A 16,282-nucleotide genomic window follows, 5' to 3' on the forward strand; every position below is an offset into this window, starting at 1 on the left:
GCTGATTAGTTTTGGCAAAGGCAGGTCCAGCCATTTCGGAGGTACGAAGCTAAATATGCAAAAAATTGCAGTTTTTGAGAAAACTAAGCATCCGATTTGAATGATTAAAAAACTCTTTGTTTGTGTTAATGAAACAATTGCCTTTAAAAAAAAATTTTTTTTCAAGACTTTTTTTTTTATTACTAGTAGAACTTTTAGTATTCCTGATTGTTAAAAAAAAGCTATCAAAAATGTACATGATAACAATATAATTGTGAAGTAACAAATAGCAAGTTATAAAATTAATATAAAAATTAAGATTTACTACTGAATCTTCCCACTACGTAAGCCTACAATCAATATTAATAGTTAATAGTTCTCCTTGCACAATTTTATTAAAATAGAACTTAATAAGTATCTATAGATATAAATCGATATACTACAACAACTAACTACCGTTTATAGTATCATGTTAGTTATTGCCTTGTACTGCTATTATTTTGCCTCTAACATATATTACACTTTTGTAATCAAAATGTTTAATACAAACTAGACCATTATTACAAACTGTAATTATTTTATATTGTAGATTGTTCTAGGTGCCTCAATCAATAATTTAGATTACGAGCCATTGACTATATGTGTATTATAGAGAAATATTATATGTGGAATGGTAAGTCAAATTGTAATTATTCTTATAATACATGTATTTTGTCTGTTAAAGAATAAATAAATTTTTTGGACTTTTTGTGAAAACATTGAATGTTTTAATATTGTCTATAAAAAAAATTATATGATCATTAATTTATATTTTTTGCAACATTTAGTCTGCTTCAACTAGGTACAAAAAAGTGTAACAAATCGCTCATTCTTCATTGTTTTCGTATAAAATTAAAAACTTTAAGTATTCATGCCAAGTAAGAGTTAAGGGAAAATTCAATTGTAAAAATTAAAAAAAAATATTTTCTGTATTTTAAATATTTTTAAAGTTAACTACCCAAGAATATGTGTACAAGAGGATTATAAATTTTGAATAATTTTCGCAGATACAATTGTTTGCCCATGAGGTTTTCTAAAAACAGTTTTTTTTTTCTATTGGATGCAAATGATTTCTCGAGTTCTACTAAAACGATTAACTTAAATTTCTCAGAGAATCTTCTTTATAGACTCTTGCGAGCATATACTATACTATCCTCATCCCCAAATTTCAATTTTTACTATTTTTAAAAAAATCGAGCAACTCAAAAAAGTTTTGTCTTATTACATCCCAAAGCGACTTTTGACACAACTCTTGACATTATTTTCTTCCAAACTTTGATACATTTTTAAAATTAAACTACTTGCCGTAGGGCTGTATAATTTAATTAATAATTTCCAAATATCTTTCAAATAGTTTTGAATTTTTAAAATAGAGTCAGAATTTTTTAATGTAAAACGAGGTTTTTTCACTTTTCTCTTGATTGCTAAAAACGGTTCGGCAGATCGTCGCACAAAACTGAGAAACGTTTTAAATTAAAAAACAAACGTCGATGTAAGGTAAGAAATCTTCACATACACAAACATATTTTTTCCATAAATTGCGAGAGAAGTGCTAATTGACCTGCGATCTATGGAAAGAGAAAGAGCGAGTGGGACTTCGCTCATATAAAAATAAGTATAAAATCAGTGCAAGATTGAAACATTCTAGATCCTACCCCCCACAAAGTAGTGCCTAACGGCGGTTTCTGTAGGGATCAGAGACAAGGGCAAAGCAAAGGTTTTAGTCGGTATTATACACAGGCGGTATTGTGTCTGACATACTCAGACAAGAGACCAGTCTGGGATGCATAAAGGCATTTCCATACAAAAAAATTATCCAAATTGGGTCTGATTCGATTCAGAATGGATTGAAACGTCGAGAAAACATAAAATCAGCTAATTTAGTAAAAAATGTCATTTTTTACGATGATTTAAATGTGACCTAAAATTCATGACTCTACAATAGAGGCAAGTCAATTTTGATAGTTATTATCAAAGATTAGGATATCAATAGGCAAAAAATTCTAAATATATAATTAATAAATCAAAATCGTCACTGACCTGTGAATATTCCGCGCAGATATCAATCCCAGCAACAAATTGCAGACGTCTTCCACGCCCCACGAAGCCAGTTCAACATCGCCTTCACAATGAGGTGGCCCCGGACACCTATTCTGCGCGCAGGCATCGAAGGCGATACTTCGGCCGAGGATTTCGTACTCCCTGCTATCCTATCGGTCATTTTTGGCCTCTTTGCCAAATTCGCCGAACTCAAATCTAAAGGATGACTATCAGTAGACGAACGTTTTGTTAAAGGAGCAACTGCCGATGTTGGCAGGCCCCCCAGAGATGACGCATTGGAGTTGGTATTTGGAATATTAAGCGACGAGGTTGGAGGACTGTGAAGAATTGTAGTGGCTGCCGACGGCGACAGAGATGATGGGTTTTTAAGCAGCGTTTGCATTTGTCTTCTTTGGCAGCTCGCATCATTTGTACGAGAGCTTGCGTACTGCTCATGTCGATTAGAGGTTGAAACATAGAACCTACAAAAATAAAAAAAAATTAAATCACATTACACTTCAATGCCAGAAAAACCTTGCATATATATTCAATTATTACCTGGTGGAAACGGAAATCCAGGATACATCGATGGCCCAGTCTCGCCCGTTCGTTTTCGGCGGCGAATCAGCAGCCAGCGGCCTTTCTCTTTGGGCTGCTGCTGCTGCAGCCGTTGCAGCTACAGCTGTAGCCGCCAGCGTTTGTTGTGTCGGACTACCGCGTTGACTTGTGGCAGATGTCGAAGGAGAAACGCTGACAGCAGCAGAACTTGCTGCTCCGGGTAACAGCGGAGCAAGAAGACCTGGAAATGGTGACCCTTTGAACGGTGGACCTGCGAATCGAGGATCGAGTGCTGGGAAGCCGTTTCTTGCTGCTCCAAAGTAACTAGAAGAAAATAATTTATTTTATCAGTATCATCTTTGATTAGAAAAATATTATGCATTAGACTTATCACATATTAAAAAATAGACAAAATTATTCCATAGACAAAGTGTAAATTATTTCCTGAAAAAAAGAGATGCCTATATGAACCACAATTGAATTTTGAAGCTCGTCTATCGTTTTTAGAATACCTCTGTATACAACTATATTGCATGGTAAAAAATTTAAATTATGAGGAGTACATCAACATAAGCTCCTACAAAAGCAATTCATAACAGTTAATCTTAGATGTTTTTTTATCATCTCTAATAAAGAAAACGCATTCTATAATAGCTGCTCGATGTATATGAGCAGTAAGTGCTGCACTTATAACATAAACTACGCACTTGCAGATAATATCATAGTCATTGCTTAGTTTATAGAATGCATGTGCATAAATCAGATTATCTAATCAATACAGGGTTGAGAAAAATATAGCTATGACAAAGCTAAATTCACAGGATAAGTGTATCAACAAAGTTTACAACAAAATAAGAGATAATATGATAAAATATAAAATTAGCCCTTTTATTAAAAGAGCATTTTTTGCAAGAGTGACCTCTGCTGATGAATATTTCTGATGAAATAACAGATCCGGGTTATCAGCACTGTTATCGCTGTAAAAATGCATCCATGAAATTTATGTTTTGCATTGGTCGAATAATACAGCAATTATTTTGTAAAATTCCAATCCCAATTTGTGATTTACCCCTTTCAATTTACCCCATCTTTGTGATAAAATGGACCATTTTGAAATACAGCAGAAAACACATTTCTACAATGATGATTAGCTGGTAATGTTAGTGAACAAAGTGAGATAGTTGTTGTATATAAAATATAATCTGAAAGTTTTCATTTCCTCATTTGACAACCCTGTTCCAAGATCTAGCGATCTAGCACCATGAATAGAACCGACTGCTACCCGACAATTATTCTCTTACAATGGGGAGTTGCCACATTTACATGTATATCGTTAGCGATGAGCCCCCGATGTAATTACATGGCGGCGAACCGTTTAAGAGCACCGCATCAGGCCATACTATCAATAATAATACATGCACACATCGGGCAATACGCGCCTCTACACATATGTGATTCGAAATAGAGATCCTTCAGCAGATCCAGAAAGAAAAATTGAGGTTTATGATTCAATATGAAAATAAAATAGTGGTGCATCGCATCGTGCCTTAAGGCAATTTGCTGAACATTCTCATTCCGTAATTTAAATTTTTTAAAAGCTTTAAAAAAATTTGAAAATTTTGAAAAAAATATTTTTTGAGAAAAAAAATCACTTTCATGAAATTTTTTTTTTTTTTGTATTGTTTGAAAATTTAGATAGTCGAATTGTTTAAAGCTCGACCCGCGGTTATAGAGGTACTCAGATCGAATATACTTAAACTAGTTGTTATTGGTATTTTGCTTTAAATGAACTTCTCGATTTGTGTAAATGATCGACTTAATGATAGATAAATTAATTTATGAGTAGTTAAAAGTATTCGAAGTGAATTTATTACACATTATTGAAAATCGAACACGTCAACCCGGTCGGAGTATTTTTTAAAAGCAAATTTTCAAAAATCAATAAATTTTATAATTGAGCTAGTTTTTTGTAGGACTTTAATTGTTTAGTATGTTCATTAAGGCCAAGTACTCTATCGTTATACCAAGTAAATCGTCTAATTTCAATTTAAACAAATGTCAAAAGAACAAATACTCATTTCTCAAACTTTGATGAATTTTTAAATTAAACTATTTGTCGTAAGGCCGTAATATTTCAGTAAGTTCTATAAGACCATGATCAACTATGAAAACCACCAAATCAACCATGAAAACTAATCAGTATCATTCCCAACTAATATCTTTCAAACAGTTTTTGATTTTATGCCAAATGCCAAAAAACGATACTAATTTTTGCAAACTTTGAAGAATTTTTAAAGCTAAACGAGTTGTCGTAGGGACGTAATGTTTTAGTATGATCTAGAAGACTATGGTATCTATCGTAATAAAAAGAATAAAAATCGACGAAATAAATTGTTTCAACACTTTATTACAAGAAAACGGCCCAGCCAATCTCTACCAAAAACTCATCAGCACGATTCCCACTAATATCTTTCGAACGGTTTTTGAATTTTCAAAATCGATTCAGAACTGCGGGCTAAAACGTGGACAAAAAAAATTTCACTTTGTTGTTATTCACACAGAAACGGCTTGGCTGATCGTCGCGCAAAATTGATAAATGCTAGAACTCATCGCGATACATCGGATGTCTTTTAAACTTTTGAAATCGGTCCAGCCGTTTTTGAGAAAACGTCGATTTACGACAAAAATCTTCACACACACAAACATTTTCCAAATTTGGTCTCATTTGATTCAGAGTGGCTTGAAACGTCGAGAAAACATAAAATTAGCAAATCGGATTTTTTTTATTAAAACATAAACTTCTCCTTCAGGAAGTTAACAAGCTCAAAATTTTCAAAAAAAATTTAAAAATTTGAACTTTTCTCTCTGATAGCACTACAAAAACTTTGTAATTTATCTTCTTCAGCTCTCAATCTATTACCACCGGTGTTCTAAAAGTCATTTTTCTAGAACACCGACTTTAGTGTAGCATAGTTACCACATTATTGTCCTCGGGGCAAACTGCACCTATACGCAAGATTACTGCGGAAGGCCGATTAAATCTAATTTTCAAGCTGCGTTACAGTTAGAAGTTACTATCGGAAAACAAAAACGAAGCTATATTATCGAGAACGTAGAATGGAATGGCTACAGCGCTGAGCAGCTTTTTTCTCCTATGTATAATAAATGGAGCATTGTTGCGATTGTGATAATAAATTATAAAATGTGTTTCGCAATATAGTTTCAGAAGTTGTTCTCGAGAAATTAAAAATTGTTAACGTGAAACAAATCAAACAATGTGCAATTTAGGGGGCGTCATTAATAACATTTTCAAGAATTTATATTTAAAACTAGATGACCCAACAGACATTGTCCCGTACCCATGTCTACAATTTTTTAATATAATATAATAATATTTACCGTTTACCTAAAGATAATATTATTGTTTTTCAAATTACTCTTCACGCCAAAATGCATATACATTTATAATATGAGCGATGTTAAATGTAGAACTGCTTCAAATAAAATGATTAGTCTCAACTTCTACACTATATTGGAAATTGAAATCTTTTAAACGGTATAACATAACCATAATAACCATAACATAACACTGGTACTTCATGTTGGATTAAATTAATTTTTTTTTTTTATTTAAGATATCCAAAATTGCATCTTAAACTTCTCCTAATCGAAATCGTGAGGGCCGAATTGCATGTATTCCCCTTTGTTGTTATAAAGTGAAATTCTTACGAATTTTAAAAATATTGTGGAGAGATTAGTAAAAGATGCAAAGAAATTATCCGAATCTTGTGTTGGCGCCCCCTAAGACGTGCGCTCGTATTTCTCGCATGCATTGCATTGAAGGTAGGACCGGCCTTGATTAATACTTAATTTCATATTTTAAGTGAATTAATTTGTCATATCCTATTCATATGTGTATCATTCAATCTGCCATAGATATACAGTATCTTATATTATTTCAATTTATGGCACATCTCAGCTGCTTTTTGGTAATAATAATGTAGATATTTCATTCTTCTTATTCATAATCATGAATATATTATACATATTCTAATATTGTCTAGGTTCATAAGTAAATTGAAATTTTTGGCAGATGATAGTTTGTATTTGTTTTCAATGCAAACAATAACATGTCGTTTTTTGCAGTTTTTTACATTTATTTCTACAATATTGCACACACATCCTTAACAATCTTCAGAAAGTTTTATCAAAATCCGGAGAATCGTTCAGAAGGAGTATACAGTAAGTGCTTGTAATTTAATATGAACTTTAATAGCAATAAAGCTCCAATTGATTCTACGTTTTAGTTAGAAAACGTTTGTATGTGGAAAAGAAAAAGGTTGTTTTTAGGGTTTCTCCGGCAATTATTCGATTTTTCTTGCCGTAAGAACCATCCTTGGACATTTTAAACATTCTAAAACATTTTGCCAAACATTTTAAAAAAAGAATTGACCAAATTGGTTCAGGCGTTGTTGAGTTATGCGCTTACCAACACATTTTGCGATTCATTTTTATATATAAGATTACTCCCCCTCCCCACACAACATCACGTGTATTTTTAGTACCTAGCAAATATCGTGAAATATATGATTTTTTTCCATTAAGCCCTTATGAAACCTTAATATATGTCTATTACCAGTTCTATCTAAAATTAAAAATATTATTTAAAATCAAACTCACTCATTAGGATTTGAGTTGTTGTATTTGGCAGCCAGGCTGCGTATGAAGTCTGAACAGTTTCGCCCCATGACTTGCTCCATGTGTCTGATGGTGGCTTGCGTTTGTGCAGGACTGGGGCCGCGGTCGTGGGGGTTCTGAGGCGGCGTTCCTGGGTAACTCGAAGAGGATGGTGTTACACTCCGAGACCTGAAAGGAAACGAAGTACATTTTCTTAGTTATGATTTAAATTAAGAGCTGTTTAGTAAAGATATTCAGTAAATAATGTGTTATAATTACATAATTTATTTAGGAAGATTACCCAATGGTAGCCGTTTCTAGTGTGAATAAAATGAAACCGATTTATTAAAGGGTGATTAAGAGAAAAATACCAGGAATCGTCAAGATATTGTGCTCATGAAAAAAAGTCGACAAGACGTAGTAGATGACAGAAAAAACATAATTCTACTTGAAAATCTAATAAATTCCAGCAATTCGAAAAAAGAGCTTAATAACACTGAAAAAATCTGATCGTCTATTTGGAAACGGATGGAAAATCAAACATCTTTCTTCATACTAAATTAACAAAAAACAACTGTTTGTGACAAACCTATCAACAATATTAATACAATTATTTAATTAACTCATATATATATAATTAGTTTATAATTTATAATTGGTTTATATTTATAATTAACCTAAAGTTAATGTAAAGAAAATAACGAATGCAAGTTTGTCACACTTTGTGCAAAATAGTTAAAAATGGATGAAAATAACTATTCATATGATCACGATGACGATGGATATGTGTGTCCATGCACATTGTAAGGCTGATTACTATACGTGCATTTAATTAAAACTTGGTAATTATTGCTAATAAAATATATATACATATAGGATAGAGCGAGGCATAAAGGTCGGCGCATAAAAATCTCCACCACCGATATCTCAAAAACAGGTATAATTAAAACATTTTAACACCGATATTTGAAGATAGAAGGTAGAGATGTATAACCAGTCATCGACTTAATTCTTATGAATGTTGCTAACGAAAGATAAACGACAATGTTTCAAAATCCAAATCCACAATAATATTTTCCCTCGTTATAAGTTACGAAACCATAATATAATTTTTGTGAATACGTTATTTAATTGTTTTATAAGTTGTCTTGTTAAATTAGATTCAACAGTTTCTTTTATATAACCTCTATTACAGATTACACGTGTAGGTGGGGTAAAAGGACCAACTGAACGTTTTACCTGGGAAACGTGAAAACAATAAAAATAGTAAAAACGAAATTAAGTTGCAAGTTATACACAGTGTTATCTTTGTAAAAAATCTTACCAATTTATGTTCTGCATTTGTTAAATAATGTAGCTAATAATTTGTGAAATCCCTTTAAAATTAAAAATAATACATTGGACCTGTTTGCCCCTTATCACCCCGTACACGGCAAACAGCAAAAAAAGCATTTTTACAATGATGAAGGGAGTTTTATTTACATAGTAAATTTATATAAAAAAATTAGTTGTACATAGGTATATCATCATATTTGCTTCGGTCAGTAGTATGCATTAGCACATCCATAACGGGGTTAACATTTGTGTTTGATTAGCGTCTTATGCATCTCAAACACCGTTTAATACGCATTAATGGAAGTGCATCACGCACATAATTTAAATGATCATTTCAGATATATGCTAAGTATTATTTTTATAGTTTTTAAGCTCTTAACGTTTTGTAATTGTTAAGATTTTAAATTTGTTACATTTTCAGCAAATTTCATTTATATTAAATATTTAAATTTATTTATTCACTTAAATTATTTTAATAAAACCAAATTAACTAATTATAATAATATTGTTTTCAATATACAAACATATTATAAAAAATTTATTATAAAAAAATTATATCAATCAGGGCTGTACTTAAAATACAGTGCCTGAGTTTACTTGTCGCTAAGACGATATTGGAGGGATGGAAAATCAAACAACTTTCTTTATACTAAACTAACAGTAAAAGTACGCATTATTTACATTTAACAAATTCATATAAAAGCAAAAAAATCATCTATACTTCTTTAAACTTCAACCGAGAACGCAGGAGAAACGGTGCGGTAAATTTGAATTAATATGGTTCGGCATAAGTTTATTTGCACTTATTTGGTCTTATACAATAAGAAAATTGCTTGATCTACAAATATTTAAACTGAATCAAAACAATATTTGAAAATAGGTTTGATAAAAAAATTTAACATTATTCTAGGAAACAGTAAATTTCCCATATGATTGGAGAACATTAATTTTAATTTTAATTGGTGCTCAAGGAATAATAAGATAAAATTTAATTATCTCAAGTAATATCTATTGCGCTATAAAAATTACCGGAACACCAAAAATCATCAATATATAATTATACCCTTTTTTTAATTACAATATTTATACTCAATGTTAACAGTTTTAAAATTGTAAAATCCATGTTAAATATACGCTTTATGTAAATGAAACTTTCAAAGCTGCAATTCAGAGTTCTTAAATTAGTCGAACTTTTTTTAACTAAAATCGAAATTTATTTTAAAAAAATGTATTTTTCAAACATTGGAAATTATGAGAACATATGTCTTCAACCATTATAGGTAAAATCTTAATTAAGCAATATCAAAAGATCTCTATCCACTAACCTGCTAGCACTGGACTGATTATCCGGCGTCAAAGCCGCTCTGCCCGGACTCAACCTCTCACTTTTCACTGCGTGATTATTATTCAGACTGCTACTGTTATTATTATTATTAACACCGCTATTATTATTATTTAAACTATTATTATTATTATTCATGTGATGATCCGCTCCGGCAGCACCGTTCATGCTAGCGGGGGTGACAAGTGCCGCCTGGGAGACTCCAGACGCAATTGAAAGTTGATGCTGATTCTGTTGATGTTGAAGTTGGTGGTGGATTGATGTCGAATGGTTGCTGCTGTGGTTGAGGTTCGTCCGTCGTTTGCCGCGCGCCCTCACGGGGGCGGCGGGAAGGCTAGGCGGCAGCGCGCCTGCCGCACTTTCGCTCTCGGCTCCGTCACCTGAAAAAAAAATAGATAAAATTATAATAAAATTGAAAAAAAGGCACACAAAATTTAGTCTTATTACTAAACAAATAAGTTTCTAAATGAAGATTTTTTTTTCTTAAAATAAACCTTACTGAATATCAGAGATTTCAAACAGCAATTGTCAATAGACAATGAATATCAATATTATTAGGATTTCGAGGTGCACAGGTAAACAGGTCCGCTACCATTATCTCAAAAGCAAGTAAAGTATGTCATGTTTATTTATGCTATTTTAAAGTAAAAGAAAAAGATGTGTTATCAGCCATTGCTTTAAATACAGCGAATTTGCTATCACAAGATATATGGTCATATTGTTATTTTTCAGAAAAAGTATTTTCTTCTGAAATGGACGTCATAGGCAAAGTATTAAAACCGAGTGACAATTTTTGAAAATAAAAAAACATTGACAAATTAGCTGCAAAATTTGTTGAAATTAAATAGTTTTTTGATTCACAAATCAACAAATAATCTAATTACTTCTAAACTTTTATATTTAAAAATACTCAGCCAAACCAATCAACATAAAAGTTGTACAAAAAACTCATACGAAGTTCATTTTTAACTTCCCGTAGGGTTTAGTTATAGTAATCGCAAAAAAATCGAAAATGAAAATTTTTATATATCTTTACGTTTCAAAGAATTCTGAATATTTTGGCATACCTTAGAACAAGTTAATGTATGTGCGCGTGTGTGTGTGCGTGTGTGTGCGGATACAAATTTTCGTCGACGATTTCGGGAACATTTGATACGGAGACGTCCTGATTAGTTTTTGGCGAAGGCAGGTCTAGCCGTTTCGAAGAAACGGGGCATAAAGTGCCAAAAATGCTAACTCAGTTTTTAAGAGAACGCAGCGCCCGATTTGATTATTTCAAAAAACATTTTACTTGTACTAACAAGATGAAGAACTGATCAAATTTTCATAAAAGCAGGTCTAGTAAAAAAAGTTAAAAAAATGCCACCTGGCGGTCAAAAATGATCATTAGACTTATGCACATCAAATATTAGTGTCAGTTTTGAAATGATTAAGGATTAATAGGATATTTTAGTTTTTTTAATAGAGAAGTTTTGATTTTCATAACTATTTATTATAAATTCAAAAGCATAAATTCAAACAGTTAATTGGTCTTTAAAATTTATTTTTTTCATGTATATTCCACAAAAAGCAAATTTACTGAAAATTTACTGATTTAAAATATTTTAGTTATTAATACCTATATTATTTATTATTAATACCTGATATATGATATTTTGTCGTCAATGTATTTTTCTTCAGGAATATCTGTTTTAACTTGGTTAATAATAATCTTTGCTCTTGTAGCTCTTTACTCTTTTAATACTCTTTTAATATTTAATTTATTAATGAGATATGATTAAGAATTATTTAAGAATATAAATATAAAAAAACGAATATGGTTGTATCATGAATTTATAATTTTTGGTTTCAGGTAAGTGATTAAATTGGGCAGAAAGTTCGACATTAAAATTAAAGTTTGGTGGTATTTTATCTAAGAACTCTATTATAAAATTTTTAATTAAATTTCCCTAAAAAATTCCAAGTTTGCAAGACTATTAGTATCTAATTTGCTTTTCATATTTTATGAATATCTCCTTATATATGTAACATGTATGATTAATATACAAATTAAGTGCAATATTTTGTGACACAGTTACTCTCTAATTTAGAAACAAATTAGTCAAAAACATGAAAACTTGAATATCTTAATGATATATTAGTAAAAAATTACAATTTTCATACAATTAGTAATTTTTATTGCATTAATTTTAGCATTGCAAGTTTAAATTGCACCATATTTCTCTATTATTTCAAATAGAGCAATTCAAAGTTGTATTTGTAAAAATAATTCAGTATTATTGTCAACTTAAAGCATGTATTACATGCTCATTTATTCTATATTATATCTCAGACATTTATTTGGAAAAAAGTGGTAATTCTCATACATCTGAATTTTTTTTAAATTTCATTACTAAAGAACAATAAGAGTTGTTCCTATTGTTGCTAATGAAGTAATTAAATGTTGTGATTATCATGATCGTTGGACGAATGCGTGACCACGTGTGTTTTTCATCTATTAAATTTATTGCAATTAGCAATTGATGAGCTGAACACTGATTATTGAACAATGAAAAACGAAGCTATTAGTTGTAATGGCCATAAAATTGTAATTGACGGTTAATGCAGTATTGCGACAATATCCTGTACACAGATTGTATTCATAAACTTAAACAACTAAAAAAACTAGACATAATTATCCATATTTGTGCATCATGAGTTAGATCTGTTGTTATCATACTATTAAGTGTTCTGACTTCTTTCGTCGGTAGCTTTATATTGCTTATGAGAATCTTGGATTTTGCTTGTTTTTTCCTAATTGCTATAATTTGAGTAAATCGCCATAATGAAGCTAAATACGAGTTACAATATAATAATATGATATCATTAAAATATTTTGTTAGTTAAATGTCATTAACATAATCTCTATCTAATGATTATTATGGTCTTCTAGTTAGCCAGTAGGTTGGCACGAGCTGGCATGTATTTAATGAGTTTTCTTGTGTATTATTATATATTATATACAATAATTATATTCCCGAGCTGAGGCGCGCGTTAAACATACATAATAATGGAGGTTTGAAAGAAAACTTATATTTTCATTTACTGAAAAAAAAGTTTAATCACACCAATAATGTGTAGTCTATATGTGAAAAGAACAATGTTTTGATATCACAACAAAAACAAAAATAAATAGGAATAACAATTAGTAAAAAATCGCAAATATGTATTGACTTCTTCGAGTCCAAGATAGATAACCTAAGATTAAAAATAAGATAGTGAACATCTTCATTCCAGGTAGAGCAGGATAGGGCTTCAAGGTCCACCACTATTATATTCGCAAAAACAATTGAAATTTAAAGTAGAGGGCAATATATGTGTAATCAGCCATATCTAGATAAATAACTAGAATAATAGCAATAACTAGATAAATGTGAACAAAAGTAATAAGTTGACCCTGTCAAGCGTGGATGATAATGATATCAAGTAGCAAAAACCTTATGCAGTTTTTCTAAAAAATTGTTCCTTCATACGTCTCGTATTCAATCTTCATGGCTTCTGATTCAGAATCTTCTTGTTCATTTACGGTACCCTGAACAGAAATGTTCAGGGTACGTTTCTGAAATCTTAGACACAACCATTAGTTATCTGCGTAACCAGTGACCATAACCGTAGAAGGTATCTCGTAATAGCAAAACATTTATCATGCGATACTATACGTATAGTCTATCTTTCTTAACTAACCGTTTCGTTCTTGCTTATTAAAAGCGCACTAGTAGCTACGGTAGAGTAACCACGAATTAGAACAGGTGGCGTCAACCTAATAGATAGATAGTATTTATTGGCCAATTCCAAGATAGCATAGCTATGTTATATTGCCAGTTTCTTGTGGAAACATTACATCACCTATTTTATTTTGATCAATCAAGTTTTCTTTTTGTTGGCTCTCAATGTGGTAGCCGGTGCACAAAGGACGAATTTGACTTTGAACAATTGTATTGTAAAAACCAAACCAATTACACCTAAGTCTGTTTTTACACGGTCTTTTTGTACACGGTTTTGATATAACACGGTTTGAAAATTGAATATTTTTAATTTTTTTGCACGATTTTATTCCATTTAGCACGATTTAAAATTTTATGTACTCAAATTTTTTTTGTCAAATTTAATTTTTGCGAAGTATGTTCATATCACAAAAAAGTATTTATGAAAGAAAAAAGTCTGAAACCATCGATAGTATCGATAGTTTGCGAACACTAGCTTAAAGATTTAAGTGAATTCCCCTTTAGCGCGTACAAACAATTTTTATTGGTCAAAGCAAATGTGAATAGCACTAATTTAGGGGAATACCCTAAAAATTCTTGTTTTTCACTAATTTTAATAGGTTTTAGAGATTAGGAACAAATCACCCATTTTTGTATAAGATCAATGTCTTTTTTTACACGATTTTTTTTTTACACGGCTTCTTCTGGAACCAATCTACCGTGTAAAAACAGACTTAGGTCGCAACTAATAACACATCAAACAAACAGCCTATCAGAATATGTTCAGTAAATCTCCCATCTAATTCATCTTTATAAAAATGTATTTTTTTGCTGTTTTTCAAAAATCTGTCATCTGGTCCTTGACCTTAATCTTACCCTGAGACTTTTGTTTGAAATCTCATAGCTTTAACTTATATCATGAATTTCCAAGATGGGCTATAGGTGCCAAATCCCTCCAAATGCGTTTTCGAAATTACAATTCGCATCCAAGATATTGCAAGGCGACTATAATAATAAGAGATAGTAGTTGGTTGAATGAATAGACGGATGAACGGATGGATTCACGTAACTAAGGCGAACGCGCTTATTAATGTTTTTCACTTCAATCATAGACAGAGGGCCAGAAAGTAATTTGTACAATTTTTGCATCCATACAAACATCTATGAACATGTTTGCCAAACATCATAATGGCCTAGAAACTACAATGTGGATTAAAAGTGCACATTTATTCCCAATATCGTTTATAAATCCAAAACTATTTGATCAATATAAGTGATGCTTTTAGGAAATTTGTTCAAAATTGAAAAATGGATATGTTTGTCTAACATCATATTGATCTATATCAACTCAATATACCTCTTGATCTGAGTGAAACTGGAAACTCGATAAAGTACACCAATTGTGCACATTGATTTACATTATCGTTTACAAATCCGAAACCATTCGATTTATATGAATGACGAATTTGGGAAATTTGTTCAAAATTAAATTATGCTTAAGTTTGGCTAATATCATAATTACCCATATCAACTTAGGAATTGTCACTTTGTATTACTACGTACTCATAAAAGGTAGAAGCTAATATAAAGTGAAGACCATATAGTTAAAAAATATGATTATAATCAACAAATTATAAATAAATGATTTATCCTGACTAGGATCCGGACAATAGCTTTTATAATCTTATTTAATTTTTTTTCCCGATAATGAAACATGAACATAAATTGAATTTCATGGTACTACATGGTACAAAATCAGTAAAATAATCACCAGTTTGTAAGTGACTAAAGATGTAAATTGGAAGCCAATACAACAAAAACAAAGATCACCAGTTTTTTACTTACACAAATTTAGTGTAAAATTTTATGTTTGATATTTAATATCAAACTCTCTTACTATTAATGTTTTCTCATCGCGGTATATAATTGGCAGGTAAAAGCAGCGCGTTTCTCAATATGAAAAGACAACCTAAGGTCAATCCAAAGAACACAGGTGCACAGGTCAGACCCAATCAATGATACCTAACCAATAAGTACTGGAGTATCATGGATCTCGAATGATCATTAAATTTATAAATGATAGATAATACGAGGCAATTGTCCGTTGGATATTATTAAAGAAAAAATAGACTGAGTTGGATACAGTGATGTAAAGATCAAATAGTCATCTGGTAGACCAGGTAATAAGTGAAGTAGAGCAAGGCTTATAGGTTCTCGGGTAAAAAATCCAACACTTTTATCTCAAACACAAGTAAAGTAAGGCATTTAAAAGTAAAATAGTAGATCTTTTTGCCAAAGAACCAAGTGACAAGTTATTGAAAAATTGTCAAATCAAACATATTTTTTCTCATTGCATGTCAGATAGGATTGACGTAGTACCAAAAACAACTCCCTTGATACTTTTTTCATTAATCCTGCTTGTACCCATTCATTTTTAATAAATCACAGCAGCACCTCGCGTGATTTCGAGCAGTGCGCTATGCTCTGACTTCGGTATTTATTATTTGTTATTCGGTTCGTAGCCAATTAGTTGGGAGTCGTAGAACTGAAATTAAAAAATTGAATGCTT

At 31.2% G+C, this 16,282-nt stretch overlaps 1 protein-coding gene across 1 annotated transcript in view; it reads right to left on the minus strand.

Moving 5' to 3' along the window:
- Positions 1-2,080: 2,080 nt before the first annotated feature.
- The window catches only part of LOC113388336 (homeobox protein 5-like), a 231,617-nt gene continuing 217,415 nt past the window's right edge, over positions 2,081-16,282 (minus strand). Inside the window, exons 2-5 of the mRNA XM_026625725.1 lie at positions 9,954-10,350; positions 7,297-7,482; positions 2,617-2,940; positions 2,081-2,540 (exon numbers count right to left, since the gene is read on the minus strand). Of these exons, the coding sequence (XP_026481510.1) occupies positions 2,081-2,540; positions 2,617-2,940; positions 7,297-7,482; positions 9,954-10,350 (1,367 nt within the window). The remainder of the gene's footprint in view (positions 2,541-2,616; positions 2,941-7,296; positions 7,483-9,953; positions 10,351-16,282) is intronic.

This window comes from Ctenocephalides felis, unplaced genomic scaffold, assembly GCF_003426905.1.
Source record: "Ctenocephalides felis isolate EL2017-DRISC unplaced genomic scaffold, ASM342690v1 CF-g0.4_SCAFFOLD_03572, whole genome shotgun sequence".
Taxonomy (NCBI): domain Eukaryota; kingdom Metazoa; phylum Arthropoda; class Insecta; order Siphonaptera; family Pulicidae; genus Ctenocephalides; species Ctenocephalides felis.